Source organism: Protopterus annectens, chromosome 11.part0, assembly GCF_019279795.1.
Source record: "Protopterus annectens isolate FY-2018-M chromosome 11.part0, PAN1.0, whole genome shotgun sequence".
In the NCBI taxonomy this organism is placed as follows: domain Eukaryota; kingdom Metazoa; phylum Chordata; order Ceratodontiformes; family Protopteridae; genus Protopterus; species Protopterus annectens.
In genome coordinates, this window is record NC_056745.1 from 819,906,577 (window position 1) to 819,928,383 (window position 21,807).

Here is a 21,807-nt window from a genome sequence, read left to right on the forward strand (position 1 = left end):
ATTTTAGGTGTGAGCGAGTTCAGTCTCTGACATCTGCCTGTGTGTTTACCACAATCTAAGCATGTTGACCTTTTTAATATGCTTCACTAAGCCTAGCTCTGAAGTGCTTGCCTTTGGCTATAGGTACCATCTGCTAAGTATTTCCCAGTATATAGTAACTAAAATCTTTTTAATCATTTTACAAGACAATTTTTTAACACATACAAATAGTGAAATAAAAATAATCTATCACATTTTATTAAATGCCTAACTAGTATAAAAAGCTTTATACAATGGGCAAAAAAATAACTAAAGAACTGTAGAATATGCAAGGCAAGTGGGCCATGTGGCAATTTACTTCTTGCCAGTACACACCCTTGACCTTACCATGTTTTTAAAGGTTCAACAAGGCAGCCACACCTAGAATGAATTTATGAATACCCTTCAATTGTCTAATTCCTTCTTATAGGAATATAACATGTCATATTGCTTCATCTGGACAGGAAGTCTGTTTCAGTGGAGTAGTGTGACATATCTATTATGATTTGTTTATTTGCTGAAGCAGGTTCAGATCTCTGGTTCTAGTGTTTACAGGGTTGTTTAATTTGTGGAGAAATAAGAGGCCTCAGACTTCTTGATCCCTAATGTCTCAGAAGGCAAGGCAGAGATCACACCCCTTACATAGTCTGTAGGACACTGACTACAGGAATAAGACCTCCAGCCTCTCTTTTGGTAGGTCAGGTCCTTTAATCAGGAACCTTTGTGGGGGGGGGGTCTCTCTAACTGCTTGATATGTTTAGTTAAGATATATCCAAAAGTGTGCAATTTATTCTATGATGGGCCTGATCAGTGCAGAATAAAGAGGGGTCAAGACTTCCTTGGGCCTAGAGGAAATACGCTTTGTTAGCACTTTTATGCTAGTTGGATATCTAATAAAATGTAATAGATCATTTTTATTTCACTATTTGTATGTGTTAAAACAATTTTCTTGTAAATTGATCCAGATAGAAGGATTTGCTGACCACTATTACAACATGATAGTTAAAAGGAGTGTGGAGTTATCTACCCATGTTCCAAGGAAAAACACATTATAAGTGAGGATAATGTGGGAAAGAAGGTATTTGGAGTTACTAGATTTAATGGAAATATATAATCTTAAACATTTTGTAGGCACATTCTGAGCAGCTTACTAAACCTATCATTTTGTTTAGGGAAGACTTGGCTCTCTATGGATAGTCTCTTGAATTACATAGGCAGCACCCATTCTATATTATGCTAACAGCAACAAAGAAGGCAATTACTTGCCGATGGAAACAAGAAACACCACCACAGTTTGAGGAAAATTTAAATTTATTATTCTACATTTATCAAGCAGAACTCTCAATTGCAAAGTGCAAAAACAAGGAAGATGGGTTTGCCACTAAATGATATTCTTTTTCCCCTCGCTTGCAGATAGACACCCATAAATAAATATTTATTCAATACATTGGTTATCCCATAGGGATTTACAAGGAGGTTGGTTGCCAGGACAGTATTATACAATGCCAAAGGTCATTCCTATCTACTGTTCTTCCAACACTCTGTTGCAGCTAGCCTTGTTCTATCATTCCACTGCCTTAAATGATTTGCTCAAAGATCATATGAAATATGCTATTTTCTAAGATTCATTTATCAATAAATGCTATAAATAAGCTACAGCTATGTTGTATATTTGCTTATGCACTTTATCAGTTGACAAAATTACATTGTAATTAATGCTTTGTAGTTTCCTGTGACATCACTAGATTGTTCTGCTTTTCCTTATATTAGAACCGTGTCAAGTTCTACATCTTTAAACTGCAATAAAAAAGGATACTTTAGAGGAAGAACATAAGATGAATACTGAATGTTTGTTGCAGAGATGGTATTTATAACTACTAAAGTCCACATCATCAGACTGAGTCACAGAAGGTCTGGTAGATAATAGCGAAGTTTCAGCAGATCTCAAATTCCTTGAAGAAATATACCAGTGCAGGGGGTGGAAAGGTTACAGATATTAGTCAACATTTAAAAAGCATGCATTTCATGCCACAATTCTTATTTGATACATTTTGAATGCTTTTTTTTTTTTCTAAAATAGCCTTTAAATTACTGTTCTTGTACACAAATTTTGGCTGCGGCCCAAAAGCACCACTTGACCAGATGGGGCAGCAGCCAAAATCTGTATACAAGAACAGTAATAATTTAAAGGCTATTTTAGAAAAGAAAAAAAAGCACGACCTACAAAATGCATCAACTGAGAACTGGGGCATGAAATGGTGTGGGACTTGTGAGCAATGTAAATATGTTTTACAGGGGACGTATTTCTTAGTGTCTGGCTACCCCAGATTGCTTTCAGTGAAGGGACATTATAATTGTACTACTAAGGGGGTAGTATACATTGCTTTTTGTTCCTCTAGCCTAGCATTTTACATCAGCAAGACAGTAGGACCTTTGCGGAATAGAATTTACCAACACAACTATGCAATCAATAAATGGCTTGTAGCTAATGTTGTAAATCAACACTCAGTTGTATGTCATGATTCTAAAAAGTTTGCATTTAGTATTCTTGAAACAGTTACATCTACTAATAGAGGGGGTGACTGGGAAGTAATTCTTGAACAAAGAAAGCTGTTCTGGCAACCGTTACTAAATGCCTGAAATCCACCAGGCCTTAACAATGTTATTTCTATTAAGCCTTCGTTAAAAATCAAAGCTGCCAAAGTACTTTATCGGACTGTGTTCCATCTGATAACATTTGCTTGATTTTTTTTAATATGTGTAACAATATCTTAAGATTTTGATACTTATTAAATTTATTGATAATTTTTTTAATGTTTGGGTTTTTATTATGACATTTTTGATATGTACAATGCTTTTGCAAGTATGCAAGTTTTCTTTGAGTGCGTGTACTTTTAAATGCATAGAGTTTTGGTGCCTTTGAGGCTATTTAAACCTTGTAACAAAATGGCTGCCATGTTTCTGATGAAGTTTTGCTACCAAGAGGAACAAAAGAGCTCAAACTGTGGATTACAGGTCCGTTTAAACATATGGTTTAGCGTTTTTTTTTTTTTACTTTTTGTTTTAATTCAGACTGTGTTTGTGTTATTGGTTAACGATATTCTTTAATTAAAAATTTATTGTTGAACTACTTTATGACAAAAGCAAAAACAATGGTAATATTTTCTTCAAAACAAAAACACCCCACAGCATATGTGTTTGACAGTATTAATGCTGTTGTTGATAACTTATAAATACTGCATTTATGATCAAAGGTGGCATTCTAAGGGGTGTCAAAGGTGGGAATGTAATGGGAATAGAAAAAAATCATATTACAGTGAATGTAAGTTCTTTTTTATATTCTGTAATTCTGAATGCTTAGAGACATATTTTAAAATATTCTAACTGCAGGCTGAGATAAAAATGTTACATTCCTTTTCTGTTATTGCAACAGCATTGCAACAGCAAAACAGTTTGCTTATGTTTCCACTCTGTTTGGAAAACTGTATAAATTGTGTTGCTAAACTAAAATAAGGGAGAACATACCTGTATGGGCTACTTCTAAACAGTACTAAGAAAACAACATAAAGATGTCAGAGGGGCCCATAACATAACTTAACCCAATACATTTTTTTTTAAATAAAAAAGTTCAAGCATGAATGTAAGGTGGTAAACAGAGTTCAAGACATGAAAATATTCACCCTTTCTTATTTAAAGAAAAACACTAATATGCTCATATACATGTCCTTTTCACAAGAACAGCATGAGTAGTTATAAGATTAAGATTTCTTAAAATTGTGTCATACCATGTGTGTGACTCGTAATATACCAAATGACTTTTCAGGTATAAAAAAAAAATGAAAGTTATGTATTTACTATAACGCTAGATCCATGTTGTCGCCTTTTCATTTTTCAGTGGGATAATGTTAAAAAAAAGGCATGGTCCCCCCTCCTAAGCTGTAATTTGGATAGCCAAATATTCTGCCTGTCTTTGCATTATTTCTTATCTTAACAGTGGCAAGCAAGAGCAGGAAAGATAAAAAATGGCATATGCTCTGGTAATGGGAGACTGGCTCTTTAGGCACAGAATATAACCTCACTTAAGTTGAAATGTGCCTATTGGATTTAGATGGTTTTACCTCTACAGCCAGAGCCGATTATGACACAAGGTTGAGTGGATGCATTCCGCCAATTCTGTAGTTGACACACTGGAGAGATCCAGGCAGATGTGGCATACACATAGCCTTGACTGTTGAGTTTTCTTCCTTTAAGTTAGAGGCTTACGTCAATGTGAATGCAAGACGCAAAAGGAATTATGCCCAATGTTTTTACACATGCACCTAACAGCTAGTTGGAGTACTTGATCTTTCTCTAGACCTTGTGTTGCCATGTTTACTTGACAGGGCACCAACTGTGAATCAAGTACTTCTATTAAGAGATTTCATTGCTCATATAGGGAATGACTGAGATATCAGGAGGGACTTAACTGGAAAGACTGGCTTACCTGATCTGAGTGGTGAACTGTTTGTTCTTTTTAGGCTTGTAACAGATAATCCATAACAAGCACCACACTGACATAAGGCTTCTTCTAAATGTATTTTTTATGCAGGGTATCTTGTGCCAAACGTCAGTAACCAACTTTAGAATTTTGTCATCAGAACACAGGACCAACGATCTATCTTGAACACCTGGCAAACTGTTGCACTTTTGATGATGAGTTTGGGCAGGTGACAGTGGTGGTGGCACAATAGATCCAGAAACCACAAATTATTAGTTATTTGTCCTGAGAGTGACAGGTCACCCCCCCCCCCCCCAAGAGTCAGTTCCTACCTCCAGAAAAACAAATCTGCCATAGACCTGAGAAAACTGGAAACAGTGGAGTCTATATGGAACCTACCCTAATAGTTGAAGTGGTAGCAAGGATGTATGTCCATAATGTGGTTGGCTCACATCAATAACTCCCAGGACCCACTGGCAAGCATCAAAATTGAGGGAAGCTGCTAGGTTAAAGAGAGGCCTAGTAGAGTGAGGAGTCTCTCCAAATTCTACTGATAGGTATTAAGAAGCCAGAAAGGCAGTACCTGCCAAAGCAAATGAACAGAATAGGCGGAGTTTCATGAGGTCATGTAAAATAGCTTTTGGATGGCCTCATGGCAATCTGACAGTGATCCAAAAGAAAAACTACCCAGGTTGTTCTCAGCAAAGGTGAAGAAATGCTACCCATAACTAGAAACACTGTTGAGAAAAGAAAGGAACACTTTGAGAAACTCCTGAATCCAGTGGACATACACTCCTTTTCAGGAGGTAATGGCAGAAGTAGTCTGTGGAACTTGATTTCAGCAGATACATTCACTAGAATGACTGTACAGTTCCACAGCACCAAGGCTGCAGGAATGGCTGACATTAAGTCAGAAATGCTGAAATGGCCAACAATCTTAGGATGCTGCTGTTAAATGCTTATTATTGCATAGAAGGCTGAGACAGTGCTTCTGGAATGACAAACCAGTATAGGAGCCCTCATTTTCAAAAGGGAAAAGAAAGCCGTGTTCCAGTTATTAAAGGCTCACCATTACTCAGCCTCCCAAGGAAAGCCTATTCTAGAGTGCTTTAAAGGAGACTGCGATATTGCATCCAATATTTGAGCCTCTGATTCAGTTGGAACAATGTATATTCCATCTCTGGTCTAGTGGATAAGCTTTTGGTCACTGCAGAGACCTTAAAAAAATAATGGGAGTCTGTCAACACTGTTTAAATTAATTATATCAAATGATCTCCCATATAATCTAGAGATTTAGTATATTCCCTCTAGAATAAGCACTTCCTATTACAGAAGTTATACTGATTACACAGTGACAAATAAGCAGAGTGCATATGTGATCACGTGCTCTCTAGACAGAGCTATGGACGGTGGTATTCACGGATTGTAAGTATTTAAAATTCAGAGCTGCAAAAAACTATTGGGAACTAAGACATTCAGAATGACAAAAAAAAAACAGCAACCTTGCATCCTTCTGCCTGAACTTACAAAACAGTTCACAAGTAGAAAAAAATGACAGCAATGTCTGGAATGGAAAGCAGAATACAATGTTACTTGGTAAACAAAGCTACAAAAAATAAGTAGTGGTTTATAACACTGCAACACTATATCTTGAAACCACAAACACTCAGTGTGTAATTACATTCAGTGTGGCTTTTGGGGATAAACCTACAACAAACTGCAAAATTCAGTTTAGGACAGCTTCTTATAACTTTCCTGAAATTAAACAAATATAAACAAATATGCATTATTGCCCTTTACATCCCTCCTGGCAACAATACTGCTATGTTGGAAGATATCCTACATTGGATATCCATAACAATTCCACAAAAATAACACTAGGTGATGTGAATATCAATTGGTTGGACAAACTCTAACTCCCCTATATCTAGTGTGAACTTATTTGGTTTTACACAACGAATTAATAGCCCCACACATTATAACAAGACATCAAATTCCTTATTAGACTGGATCCTAGTATTGGGCCCTAGCAAATACACCACTTCAAGTACAAGGTCTGACTGTCTCGGTGATCATCTCCCAACTTATACAATCAGACATCTCACACATCCACAAACATCATGTTTATAAAATAACATGCAATCTTTCCAAATTTAACTGAAAGATGCTCATAACTAACTTATCATCTATTAACTGGAATTTCCTAAAAATCCTCCCCTTAGATGATGCTGTAAATGAATTCAATACAACTATTCTTGAATATCCTAAATAGCCTTACACCTCTTAGAAGGAAGAAGCTAAAAACAAATAATGCAATTTGGCTATCCAAAAAGAGTAGAATGCTAATATGGGATAGAGGAAAAAACATAGAAAGAATGGCAAAAATATAAACCACCACAATATCTTGAAAACTTCAGAATGCTTCACAATTGTACTAAAAAGCAAATTAATGAAGACTAAAACTATACTATAATAATTTTCAGAATAACAGTAAACACAACCCCACAAATTCTGGACAGTAATTAAAGAGATCTTGCAAACTGGCCATAAATTCAACCCTAACCCCTTCTCCACTTGAAACCCCAATACAATTCAACTCTTACTTCGCAGACAGTACAGCATGTCTAACCAAGGATTCACCAACATATCATCACATCAACCTTCACCTTCAAACCTGTGTCCACATCCTATATAAAACTACTCAAACTCAAACCATGCTCTACTTCAGCCGATGACCTTTCAAGTGAACACCATAAAACACCAGCTGATAGCATTACTTGCCCTGTCTGAATCCTTATAAACAGGTCAAATCCAGGAATTCCACATTCCCTCTATCTGGAAAAAGTTGCACATTATCTCTCTGCACCAAGGAGGAAATGCAACAGACATTACTAGCATCAAATCTATAGCAATCTTATCCTCCCCTAAAGTTTATTCAAAAACAATTGGTAAACTATTTCCTGCAGGAACAACTCCCATCTCCCACACAATATGACTTCCGACCTTCCCATAGTACAAACACTGCACTTCTAACCTATATAGATACTGTCAACAAAGCTAGAGATAACGGCAAGCTAGTCTCCTCCTTATTTCTAGACTTGTCTAACGCCTTTGACACAGTTTGCCACAAGAAATAAGAAGTTATGTACTCACCATAACTTTCCATCTGAGTAGGTGGCTTCATTTGTCTGCAACCTGTGGGTCTTGGATCCGATATCGGATCCGAGCCGGCAACTTGTAGCATAGCTATGGATCCGAGCTCCTAGCTCCTCCCCTCACCCATAATCCCCTGCCAACCTCCTATGACCTCAGATCAAGTTTTCCCCTCTATGGATACCTGAAAAGGTGTTCCAACAAGCATAATATCTAGAACAATATAACAGGACCAAGTTCTGAAGGCCAGGGGGAAGGAGGGGGGATGACTGCAGACAAATGGAGCCACCTACTCAGATGGAACGTTATGGTGAGTACATAACTTCTTAATCTGGAGTAGGGACTTCATTTGTCCTCAACCTGTGGGACAGAGTCCCCAGCTACCTGAATCTTGGGTGGCCATCATGGAAGGATGTTCCGGAGCACTGTGGAGCCAAAGGATGCTCTCCCTCTAGAAATTACGTCCAGTTTGTAGTGGTTAATAAAAGTATGAGATGAGGCCCAAGTAGCTGCCGAACAAATATCGTCCAATGGCACTCTAGATTTAAAGGCAGCAGAAGTAGAGATGGACCGAGTGGAATGTGCACGGACTCCCTCAGGTGCAGGCCTCCCGGAAGCTTGGTAGGCCAGAAGAATACATTGAGAAATCCAGCATGACATGGTAACCTTTGAAATGGCTTTACCTAAACTGAATTTAGCAAAGGAGACAAACAGCTGATCAGATTGTCTGTGACCAGCTGTCCTATGAATATAGAAACGCAGCTGCCTGTGTACATCTAATGAATGCAGCTTGTACTCTCCTTTATTTTGAAACTTAGGGAAGAAAACCGGTAAGTTGATGGACTGATTGATATTTATTTCCGATGCCACCTTGGGAAGAAAGGAGGGATTGGTCCTGAGGTACACTCTGTCCGGATGGAAGACCAAGTAAGGAGGCTTTACGGAAAGGGCTTGGAGTTCATAGGTTCATAGGTTAGTACTAAGCTAACTGCTCTTGCGAGCCATTTTAAGCCTAGCCAATTATCCCTTGTGTGACTCAAACCCTGCACCTTGCATTTGTAAGGCAAACACCTTAACCATTAGGCCACCCTCCCAACACATGTCACAGCAGTTCAGAGCTTTAAACTGGCAGTGGTGAGATACGAACCCATGCCTCCAGAGAGACTGGAGCCTAAATCCAGCGCCTTAGACCGCTCGGCCACACTACTACCCCAGAGTTCCAAAACTCTCTTGGCTGAAGTGATGGCTACCAGGAATGCTGTTTTCCAGGACAAATATTTGAGATCAACCGATGCGGCTGGTTCAAAGGGAGAAGCGGTCAAGGCTTGAAGGACTAGAGAAAGATCCCAAGGGGGTACAGCTTCTTTGACAGGGGGCCTGAGTAGAAAGGTGCCCTTGAGAAATGTTTTGCACAATTTAGCTGACATCAAAGGACCTGTCTCATGTCCCACATGGTAATGGGAGATGGCTGCCAACTGTACCTTGACTGTCGAACAACTAGCTCCTTGCTGAAAGAGTCCGGTTAGAAAATCCAGTACGGACGGTAGAGGGGCAGTGAAGGGATCCAAATTATGATATTCCGCCCAGACGGAAAAGCGTCTCCATTTACTGCGGTATATTTTTCTGGTGGAAGGCTTATGTGCTGCCACCAGGATGGCTTTGACTGGTGAAGAGATGCCGGGAGTCCTGACTAAGAGTGGAACTGGAGCAACCAAGCTGTCAGCTTCAGGTTGACCAGATTCGGGGTCTGTAATTCCGAAGGATGGGAGATTAGATCCGGAGTGGGATCCAGAATCCAAGGAGGATTCACTAGATGAGACCACAGGTAAGGGAACCAAGTTTGCCGAGGCCAGAATGGGGCAATGAGGATCATTCTGCTCCCCAACCGTGAGGCTTTCTGTAAGAGCTTTAGCATCAGGGGTAAAGGAGGGTAGGCAAAGAGTAGACCGGGCGGCCAAACATGCACCAGAGCGTCTCTCGGGGCTTCCCCTGGTGAGGGAATCAGAGCGACAAAGCTGTCGCATTTCATATTTAAGGGAGAGGCAAAGAGATTGCAGCAGGGTTGCCCCCATTTTGCGAATATCTGCTTCGCTACTAGTGGGTTGAGAGACCACTCGTAAGGTGAAAGAATGGTGCTGCTGAGTTTGTCCGCCAGAATGCTGGCCCGCCCCGGAATGTGCGTTGTGATCAGAAAGCGGTTGGTGGAAATCGCCCATCCCCACACTCTCATGGCTTCTCGGCATAAGGGGTAGGATCTGGTTCCTCCCTGTTTGTTGATGTACCAAACAACAGACATGTTGTCTGACTGAATTGCAATCGTTCCTACGGGGAGGAGATTCTGAAGTGCCTGCAACGCCAACAGCACCGCTCTCATCTCCAGAACGTTGATATGCAAGGAGGTCTCTGTATCGTTCCACGTGCCTTGGACTGTCCTGCCTTGTAATGTCCCCCCACCTGAGGCGAGAGGCGTCCGTGGTCACCATGGCAAGAGGGGAAGGAGTGCAGAAGGGCCGGCCTATATGAAGGTCTGGGATTGGAGCCACCATAACAGGGCCCTCCTGCAAACCTTGCTGATAGAGATAGGGTGGCAGAGAGGAAGAGATTGGAAGGACCAATGCACTTGAAGGGTCCACTGCAGTACCCTCATATTTAGGCGAGCACATGGAAGAAGCGTTATTGCAGCCGCCATGGAGCCCAGCACCCTCAGGACCAATTCCGCTGGTGGAGCTTCCGATTGTAGAATGGCCCGCACATGCAATCTCAGATTCTGTAGTCGTTCCGAAGTCAGGAAGACTCGTAGATCCCTGGTATCTAATCTGGCCCCTATAAACTCTATTACTTGTGTCGGAGCAAGGGAAGATTTGTCTGCATTGATTGTGATGCCTAACTGGGGGGCTAGGCGGAGAAAGTAATCTCTGGCTGAGCAGAGTAGATGCCTTGTTGGGGCGGTTAGAAGCCAGTCGTCCAGGTACGGAAAGACCTGCATTCCCTGGAGTCTCAGGTGGGCCGCTATCACTGCTAAATCTTTGGTGAACACCCTGGGGGCTGTGGTGAGGCCAAAGGGAAGGACCCTGAACTGATAATGACTGGCTCCCAGCCGGAAGCGGAGAAACCTCCTGGATCATCTGTCCATTAGAATATGGTAGTACGCATCCTTGAGGTCTATAGAGCACATCCAATCGCTCTCCCGTAAGAGGGGGAGAATGGATTGAAAAGTGACCATTCGGAATTTTTCCTTGGTTATCAACAGGTTCAAGAGGGAAAGATCTAGAATTGGTCTCAAGTCCCCCGTCTTTTTTGGCACCAGAAAGAACCTGGAGTAGAACCCTAATCTGAGCTGGTCCTGGGGGACGGGTTGGATGGCTCTTTTTTCTAACAGCTGCTGTATTTCTGCGGCTGCAGTCTCCCTCTGATCGGGTGGAACATCGGGGAGGCTCCTGAGTTTGGGGACATGATACACTGGAATTTTGTAACCTCTGGATATGATACGAAGCACCCAGCGTTCTGATGTGATGGACTCCCATGCCACCAGATGCCTCGAGAAATGCCCCCCGACTGCCTCCAGAGCAGTCGGGCAACCCTTCAGGGCTGCTGCGTGGGCCGGTCAGAGAAGGATTCTCTGGACCCAAAGTTCTTCGGGGCCCCTCTGCCCCTAGGGCGGCGTACTCCGTCCTCCTCTGCCACAGAAGGACTGGTTGTCCAGAGCAGGTTGGGAATGTTGCGATTTCCGGAACCACATCTTCTTCTGTCCCTTTTGGTTCTTCGAGAAGGACGTCTGGGGAGCAGAGAAGCGGACTCCGATGGCAGACAACGTCTTCCCATCCTTCTCGCTCTGGACCAGTGTTTCGCGAACGGTCTTGCCAAACAAGGCAGAACCATCAAAAGGGGCGTTTGCAAAGGACGCCTTAAAGGGCTCCGCGAAGTCACAATGCCGGAGCCAGGCCTGATGTCTCATGACTAGACCCGCTCCGCTAGCTCTAGCGGCTCCCTAGTAGCGTGAGATAAAAGCTGCATAGAGATATTGGAGATAGACCATAGAGTGGCCATTCGAGTGGAGTACAACTGCTTGTCCTCCGCCGACATGGACTCGGGGGGGAAGCAGCGTATTCTTTGATAAGATCCCGCTGCATCCTAATGACATGTGCCATATAGTTCAGAGACCTTACCGAGAAGGTCGCTGAACTAAAAACCCGCTTCCCAAGGCGATCCATCGAGCGGGACTCCTTGCTCGGTGGATGGACCGAGGAGCTCTCCAGAGCTAATTCCCTCTTCGTGGCATCTACGGGGGAACCCTTGCTCCAGTGGGACCGGTCTGCGCAGGGGCTCAGTATCCTGTCCGGGCATTTAGGGACTGGCTCCACAGTGTCCAGCTCCTTCCACGCCCTGGTGGTAATAAGGTCCACCAGGGGGTCGGCCGGAGGGGACACCCAAGAGGTAGACGGGCCTGCTTTGAATGCCTCCAGGAACACGGACCCGTCAGAGGAAGCTTTGGGGGCAGACCACCCACCTCTGATCCTAAGCATTTCCATGATGTCTCCAAAAGAGACATCCTCCGGGGGTGACCTTGGGGAGCCTTCCTCTTCATCCAAGTCCGTGTCCTCTGTTAAGGACTCGGGGGAGTCCACGTGCCTCCTCTTACACTTGTGCTTGCGAGGCACTTCCTCAGGGGGGCTGTCAGAGGAAGTCTTGCCAGCAATATCTTGTTCCAATGGAACAACCTGGGACATCGAAGCAGGCTGTCCCTGTGGCCGGGTGATGGAAGCCTGACCCAGCAGAGAGGGAGTGCAGGGTGGAGCCGAGGCAAGGGCCGGGGGTCTGGATGCTCTCGACAGAGCCCTCTCCACTGCATCGAAGGCCGAGGGGGAGCCCGCTCTCCCTGGGCTCCGAAAGTCGACTCCCACTCGGATCCGATGAAGGGATCGGAACCGGCGCCGAGACCGTCGGATCCGAGGGACCAGTGTGCTCCGACCTGGATGGAGCCCAAGGCACACTGAAACCCTCGGATCCGAAGCTCAGCCCACAGCTCCGAGAGGTCGGATCAGACGATGGAACCGACAAACTCGAGGGCAGGGTCGGATCCGAAGTACCCAGTACTGTCGGCACCGACCCACCCCCGGCTCCAATGCTACCCGGCTCCAAACGCTCCGAACCCGGAAAGCGGGTCGGAGAAGGAGCAATCGGAGCAAAGAAAGGGGTTGAGCTCCCCCCCGAAGTGGGGGGAGAGGCAAGAGCACTCCCATCTGCAGCTGGGCCTAGATGAACCTTCGCATCATCCGGTCCAAGTCTGCATCTGACAGGCTGTATGTAGATTTCGAAGAGGCCGAGGCAGGCCTGGAGTGCTGCCTCGATGACCTCGACGGAGATCGGGTCTCCTCCTCCTCGGGTCCTGGGGAGAAGCAAGGAGATCGGAGCAGAGGAGGAGGAGACCTGGAAGCCGTCGAGGGAGAAGCCCGCTTAGCCGGGGGGGGCCAAAGCGGAGGCCTCGGCCCACTGCTTGTGGTGCTTCTCCCTCCGTTTCTCCCTCCTGGCCTCCCTGTCCTCCGGCGCTTTAGTGGGAGTTTGAATCCCGGCCGGGGGAAGGGGGGCAGGAGTGGCTACCACCACAGACTGAGGAGGTGCCACGGGAGGAGCGGAGGCCGAATCCGGAGGCAAAAGACCCACCAGGACAAGCTTTGACCTCTGCTCTTTCAGTGCCCTGGGTTTGAACGCTGCACAAATTGTACATCCTGAAGAGAGGTGTTCAACCCCAAGGCACCGAACACACCGAGTGTGGCCATCAGTCGGAGATAGCTTAAGGCCACACTCGGTGCATTTAGAAAAAATAGGTTTTGGGGCCTCTGCCATACCCAAAACTAAAGTACACTACACAAGCACACCAGGCCACAAACACAAACACACACAGACACACTCTAATGACCAGCGAGGGGAGGGTGAAAACCAAAAAAAAATTAAACTAGATAGGAACCTAACCACTCACACAAATTACAAATACAAAGTTTGATAAATAAAATGAAGAAATTCACTTATCTGTTGATAAACGCTAGGAGCTCTAAAATCTAGCTACACACTCAACCGCGGCAAACTAGATCTGGGGTCATAGGAGGTTGGCAGGGGATTATGGGTGAGGGGAGGAGCTAGGAGCTCGGATCCATAGATATGCTACAAGTTGCCGGCTCGGATCCAATATCGGATCCAAGACCCACAGGTTGCTGACAAATGAAGTCCCTACTCCAGATCTTCCATTTCAAATGTTCTCCTTGCATCTCTCTCAGCTCACTCTTCTATGGTTCAAACGCTAGCTATCCAACAGGTATCAGTCAGTAAAATGGCACTCCACCCTCTTTCCATACCTTCCAGTCACCACCAGTGTACCACAAGGCTTTAACCTTGGTCCCCTTCTCCTTTAACATTCTCACCAACACCCTCCACAAAACAGGCCTCCCTAATACAGTACACAAATGACTCCACACTCATTTGGACATCTAACAATATGGCACAACTCCAAAAATTACTTATGAAGCTTTATCAGAACTGAAACATGGCTCTGTAACTCACAATTCATCTTCAACCCCCCCCAAAAATACTACTTTTTCCCCAAATCCCTCTCCCATGAAAAAAAAAAATTAAGTCCTCTCTCTTGATAATACAACCACTGAAATCATTTCTTATAGCAAATTATTAGGGATAATAATCTTAAATTTGACCTACATATACAAAATTGAGTAAGAAAAAAACTCATCAAAAAGTTAGGGATTCTTTATAGAGCCAAAAACGTTCCCACCGATGCAATTTAACCTACACTTGCCACTACTTACCTCCGCCCCATGCTTCTTTATGGTGCTTCCTTCCTTGCTAACTTTCAAGCATCACAAAAAATCAAAACTTGAACAACGCTGCAAGAAAGTTGCTAAATATGCAACAAATACCTTTCTGAATCCACCACTGTATAGTACAAAGAAGCCTAAGCTGGTTAGGATTACTGCAACAACTAACAACTTATCACCTCCAAAATGATCTAGAATCCATCTTGTCCAGAACTAAACAGCGTTCTATACAAGTGTGTTACTAGTCTGTCATTACAATCCAATGACCAAAAACTCCTGTTTGTTCACAAACCTATCAAATCTACTGGGCATTGTCTATACTTGTACCATGCTGCAAAGGCGTAGAACTCCTTATCTCTATCCTTCAGGTCAATACCCTACCTCCCATCCTTCAAAACCACTCTGAAAGACTTCCTAGCCAAAAGCTGGCTCTGTTCTTGCTCAACACCAGGATAAACTATAACACTAAATGTGGACAGATATCTATTCATAGCCTTTTTCTTCCTTTTTTACACAATTCCTTACTTCTATCAGTTTCTCTCACTTGTGGCTTTCTCTCTGAATACACCACAAGCCTGCTTTTCTCTCACTTCATACAGCAATTCCTGTTTATATTAAACTAACTTACCCTTACTATCTCTATATACTAACTTACCTTTAATTTCTCTATAAACTGGTTAAAATTTATCTATTAAATCTTTGACATATAACTTGTATCGGTTCTTAACCAATCCTTTCATATCATGTTTAATTTGGCATAATTATTTAAATATATTTGTTTTTTGTATTTTTAAAGACTGTAAAATTATTTTTCTTAAAATGTTTTGTAATACTTTGGAGTTTTGTCTCCCTGGACCTCCACTGAAAATCAGCTCCTACCCAGTCAGACCTTCCCGTAAACAAATGTCAATAAATATATAAATAAATAAAAACAATAAGGTTAAGCACTTTTGTCCCCGCTATAAACTGGACTTCCTCAGAACAAACAAGCATTGCAATAATTTGCTTTTAAAACCATATACCAAATCACATGATCAGTTTGAAGCACGCGAGTCATTTTGGCAGCTCAAGACAAATGCTGAGAACCCAGTGGGTCTTAATGAGCAGGTATCCATTGACCTACACCCTTAAATTAAATTTAATGTTTAATGAGGGCGACATGGTAGACTAATTTTATTCAGTTGTTTTGGAATTTTATATCAGGTTTTTATATTATCAATACAGTATTTTAAATGTTTCTGGTTGCTGAAGGCATGTTTTTTTATTTGATGGCCAAGTGATATGGCATATGGATTTAAAAGGAAATGAGAGCAATACTGGTTTGTTCTTTGAATGTCCCATTTATGGAAGAGACAAAAGCACTTACGCTTATTTTCTTTAACGTGGTATGCGTTTTACTCGGCCACTTCTTTTTGTTTATTGGTTTGGTTTTAGATGCCAAGTTATATTTCTTTGATTATCTGCATTTCAGATGACTGTAGTTTATTAAAGAAGCTACTGTCAGTAAATTGTCAGTAAATAAGAAATGCAACAGCATTTAGCATCCATTTTTCAGGTGACATTTCCCAACAAACATACTCAGTGAAAAGCTTGCAATGTTTAGACTAGAATTTAAATGATGCCCTGAAAAGCAGAATCCTGCCTGACTTCTCTAGATTGCTGATCAGGTTAATCAAATGCAGTCAAAGTGAACAATATTACTTAAGTCAGAAACCTGGACTGACTCAACTTTTAGCATGCAAACTGCAATGGAAATTTACGCAAATTTGTCTAGCTCAACTACGTTACACCCCCGAATAAAAAACCCTACCAACTCAGAAAAGAGATTACCACTCACAGCCTTGAGCCTGACTAATTCAGTATTCAATAAGTAATCTTCCATTCGGAATGCCCTTTTAAAGTTAGACTATAAAATCACTACGTTCTAGTACTCCCTATAACCTTAACCCACCCTTGAGTCTGAACAAAAGTAATCACTAAGGATAATTCATCTAATTAATCCACTATTAGTGAAACTCATATCACCAATATGTTGCAGCATTCTGAAGACTTCTTAAACAAGGACACAGACAAGTTTGTTTTTAGGTTCAGGAAAAAAATAATTACGAATATACTAGCAAATGAGTGTGGCTACTTGAAAAGTTTAATTCTACACCTACAATGATGCAAGGACACTCTGGTTTTGAGTGTTTGTATGCATGTTTGAGAGGGAAAGGTCATAGCATCGAAGAGTCCAAGGTCTCATTATTACACATGTATCAGAGCACAGCAAGTCATTAGGCTGTCCATTACTGTCCTACACGATCTTTCTGTGGGACTTGGAAAACAAAAAAGGTTCAAAGAGCAAGACTTTTATGCAGCCCTTTCAATGTCAGATTCTTTCAACTCTAGATTTCAAAGTACTGTTCAAAGGCCAAGTGACTATGCAGGGGGTAAGGATGGAGTAAGTTAGCAGTACAAAGGCTGTAAAAGTTCACACAACATTCAGCATAAAGGGTAAAATATAAAACAATAATCTAAAATAAACCTTTTCATCAAAATAATCAATACATTAAGGGAAACATCTGAAAAAAATTATTTTCTTTGGAAATGAACTCTCATTAATATTTTGGGCAATAATACCCTTATTTAGCAGGAAATTAATGTTCGTTTCTGATAAGCTAAATCATGAGGAAAGCTAAGCAAAAAATCAGAAAGGCTCAAAACTACCAAAGTTGATAAGAATGCTTAAAGAAATCTCCACTGACATCTGAGAAAATAAAGGAAAAAAAGCTGGCTCACTAGACCAGTATTCATCTCTCTCTCCATCTCTCTGTATCCTTTTTATCTGCCTGCCCATAAGATTTGGAGTGCCATTAATTGGTCCTCAGGGAGGTTGACAGACCTCTGCTTTTATGGCTAGATTCTTTGTATTGTACGTGTGTGGGCATCTCTCAGGAGATGAGCAGGAGGAAGAAAACCCTGTGAACAGGAGACTGATTTTCTCTAGGCCAAACAGCAGACCAGACTGCCTTCTTAATTTGCCACTAAACAGCTTAGATTGCATGAATAATTCACATACCACATTTAACTTATTTTGCTTTGAATGAATGCTACAGGCCCATTTACTTTGGGATTCACTCTACAGTTTCTAATCTTAAATTCCAACCTTCTTTTCATTCCCTTTTCTCAACAGATAGTGGTGGTGGGTCCAATAAGATAAAAAGAATATCTGATCACAAGAACTAACCTGAAGCCAACACCTTGGTCTTGCGTCCTTTCAGCAATTTCTGTACCCTTAGCATCTGCAGGTAATTTTCATGGCTTCGAGCGCGGTCCTGTATGTGCTGAGAGACTTCATATACAGCATTCACTGCCTCTGCAATAAAAAGTATATAACATTTTTAAACATTAATTTTCAAATAAAACAAACATTTTTTACACTGATTATTCCGACACCAGACATTAAGAAAAGTACTGAAATATATATATGATATTTGAAAACAGTTCTTTATTTAGCAGTCCTGTAGAATAAATTCAGTACAGTTACACTTCTTGATAATGTGTTCAAAGTCTTCTAGAGAAAGGAAATAAAGCACCGGATATGGATGATCAAAATTAGATAGTTTGCTGCAGTATGTTGGAAATATATGGGTGCCACTATCATTCTGTACCCTTCTGTTTTTCTTGCAGTTTTGCCATACTTAAGTACAATTTAGTTGTTTGCTATGCCTGCTCTGCAATGGAGTGTTACTCTTTTCTCACAGACGTCAGACTCACTGTGCACGGCAGTGAAAAAAAATGCCCAAGCACCGGAACAGGGTGCTAACTAAGGAGGCAAGAGACAGGTAACAAGGACTGCATACCATGCACTAATTTATTCCAGCAACAAATAAAGGTGGCATGCATGCACAGTTCTGAGGTTTTATTTCAGATGTGAGCAAACTGAGTATGCAATACACAAAGATCACAGTAAGGTGACTGCAGAACTATATGAGATGCATATTAACTGGAAGGCAAGGTTTTACAAGTGAAATCATTGCAACAAATATGTTGCAATTGAAAACACTGTTGTGCAAGACTCACATTCCCCAGTTTTGCCTATTTCACAGCTCCCAGGTAGGTAGGTATCTGTACTTTATGGCTCATTGCAATCCCATCTAACTTGTTTGGTAAGTACAAATGATGCTTGCTAATTGTCTGTGGAAAACAGATATTTCTGTAGAGGTGAGCAAAGCAACAAGCTTAATACATGTGTACTTCAAAGTCTGCTGTGTATATAACGTTACTTCTAATCTAGCAGTCTTCAAGTCTTACATAAGGAGTGTGGCTGTTTTCCAGGCAGTCCCTACAATTCTGTCACTGATATGAGTATATCCTGCAGCCAGCTACTAAGCGGTGATACAGCCAATGGAACAGGATATAATTCTTGTAGAGGACTAACAAGCCATAGTCAAGCCCAGCACCTCATGTTGCCACTAATCTACTTTGCTGCTCTGTACAGTTTAAAGGATATAAAAAAAACAGTTGACAGACTGGCACAAAAAACTACCATTCCACTTTATATGGAAAAGAAAAGCACTTTCCGTACATCAAGGTATGCTTTATATAGTGCCGCTGAAGAAATGACTGTAGAAACACATACAGTTATCACAAAAATAAATGACATTACCTTTAGGGATAACAATGAACAATGACAGGGATGAAACACTGCAACACTACAAAACTAGGTAAGAAAAGCACAGCAAGACTGCCGACAAGTAGTACAGCATTCTAATGACACTAGATGCACCACAGGCATCTTAACAAAGCTTAAAGATGGACCAAGTTGGCATATTTAGTTAAAACATTAACAAGCATGTTTAGATGCAGCATGTACTCCACTAAGGCAGCTTCTTGTTTCAGCATGAGTACACCACCAGTAAAATTAAGCAACAAAAACAGAAATGTGACATAATTTATTCCCTTTTGTCATTCAAACTGATAGGTAAACTATGCCCCCCCCTCCCTTTGGTTCCATGCAGCTGACCAACAGCTGCCCCCAGGGATTTTTCTCATTCACTAGGCCTACCAGGCTCTCCTTTCCTCTTTTGGACTAAGTCTGGATGATGAGGGGGCTAAGGCACCTAGAGCAGCATCATATTGCTCACAACGTGTGTTTTTCAATACCCTAATTTCCATTCCCCGTACATGCACTCATAAAGCTGTGCAATGGTATACAGTGGATATAAAAGGTGTACACACCCCTGTTAAAATGCCAGATTTTTGTGATATAAAAAATGAGTGTAACCACGAAACAAGTCCTCCTACAAGAAAGGCAATTGCACAGCTCCACAAAGCAAGTACATACAAAAAGACAATGAGCCAGCAAACTGTGACCTGAAAAAAAGTTCATTAATTAAAGCAGCATAAAAAACAAGTAACCAGACCGGTTTTGGCTGGTAAGAAACACAGCCTTCATCAGTGTAAACATAAAAAATCAAATGCTACTGTTTATATACCTGCATCAACACTTTCATTGGTTCAATTAAAATTGCTCATTAAGACCAGGTGGAAATAATCCACCTAGCTTTACAATCCATTTTTTTCTCTTTAGAGTCTAGAATGGAATGCCTGCCTGTTTTGTTTAGTTTATTACCCTTTACCACGTAAATAATCATAAATGTAAATTTAGTTGATTTGTGCATCATGCAATGTTTGTTCTTAATGTTACTTACATGATCAGAGATTCTCAGCCTGAGAGGCCAAGACGTTCGGCCAATATAGAAAGATCCGCAAGTGCATGTGGCTAAATAAACCAGCTAATCACTGCTACAATTGGCAAAAAATGTTATGTCATACATTATGCCACAGTTTTTACTCGTGAACTGTTTGCACTTAGATATTTTATCACAGTTAATACAGTGGCCACTTGGAAAACATCCAATCAAAGGTTCACCTGTAATGGAAGTTTGGGTCACTTCAGACCAGCTTTTGTCACGAGAATGTTTGTAATGATTGAAACCAGATGCCAAATATTTGCCTTTATGAAATGAAAACGGACACCTATCCGGCAACATATTCGATAGCTCCTTATCACAGGGTAATATGTTCCAATGTCTGTATATGCTGTTAATAAGTACATATGAATTCCTCGCATATGTGGTAACAAATCTAATGGGTTGTGGGTTATGTTCATCCCGTGATTTATAGGTCAAGCAGATCCTCCCTGTTCAATGTGTTTGCCCAGTTGCTGGCCCACATAACATGATCCATATGATATCCCCTGGACTTGAATCTCCTAGTCAAATCCTGTGTTCTTGAAAAGTGGGCTGCTGAGAACAAATGCGTCTCATTCGTATGTATTGTGATTTGGGGATAATCCTTGCTATATGAGGAGGATGAAAGCTGGATGCATGGAGAACAGTGTTAAATTGAGGATAATTCCCAAAGACCTGCGTACTTAAAGTGTGATCAAGTAATCTATTGATCAAGACATCAAGGAAAGTGATGGTATCTACATGATAGTTAACTGTAAAATTCAGGCCCCATTTGTTGTCATTCAAATAGGATATAAATTCCAACAAGCATTCCACATCTGTCCTCCATACCATCCAGCAATCATCCAAATAACGTCTCCAAATGTCAATTTCATCAAGGAAAATATTCCGGCTACTGTCATAAATGATTTGCTCCTCAATAAATGCCATGAATAGGTCAGCATAAATGGGAGCAAAAGAGGCCCCCATAGCTGTACCCTTGGTTTGCAAATAGCAAGTGTCCTGGTAAAAAAGGACATTGTTGGGTAAGACATGTTCTGCAAGACCTACAAGGAAGTTGTTAAAATCAGGCTGTTATACACTTTCAAAAGCATTTTTGATTGTATGTCCACTAATGTTGTTTACGCTGCGGTGTGCAATACTTGCCCAGTGTTCTATAGTGGTAAAACTATGAGATTTTTTCCCTCCAGAATCAAAGAACATTTGGCAGCAGTTAGGAATGGGGACTCTAGAAATGCTCTATACAAACACAGTATTGTTATGTAATAACTTCAGTGGGTTCAAATTCTTGACTCTACAGGATGTTCACAACTTTTTTGGTGAAGTAAATACGCTTTTGGAATTTAAGGAACTAAATGGGCAGCTGAAACTTAATGCACACTCTCCTCCGGGACTGAATGAGTCCTTAAACATTAAATGTGCCCTTAGGTGGTTACGCTAAATTACTGTCTTAAGTCTTTCTGCATTCATATACAGTTATTGTGTTAACTTGTATATTTTTATACTTGTATTTTCACACTTGTACTCTTAATATTTTATAGTTTTACTACCTTTCTCGGCTTTATAGAAGTTTACACGTGTTTGGGTTTCTTATATA

At 41.5% G+C, this 21,807-nt stretch overlaps 1 protein-coding gene across 1 annotated transcript in view; it reads right to left on the bottom strand.

Moving 5' to 3' along the window:
• Positions 1-21,807, bottom strand: part of ARHGEF39 (Rho guanine nucleotide exchange factor 39) — a 1,319,667-nt gene that overhangs the window by 695,002 nt on the left and 602,858 nt on the right. The window contains exon 6 of the mRNA XM_044088228.1: positions 17,702-17,830. Within this exon, the coding sequence (XP_043944163.1) occupies positions 17,702-17,830 (129 nt within the window). The remainder of the gene's footprint in view (positions 1-17,701; positions 17,831-21,807) is intronic.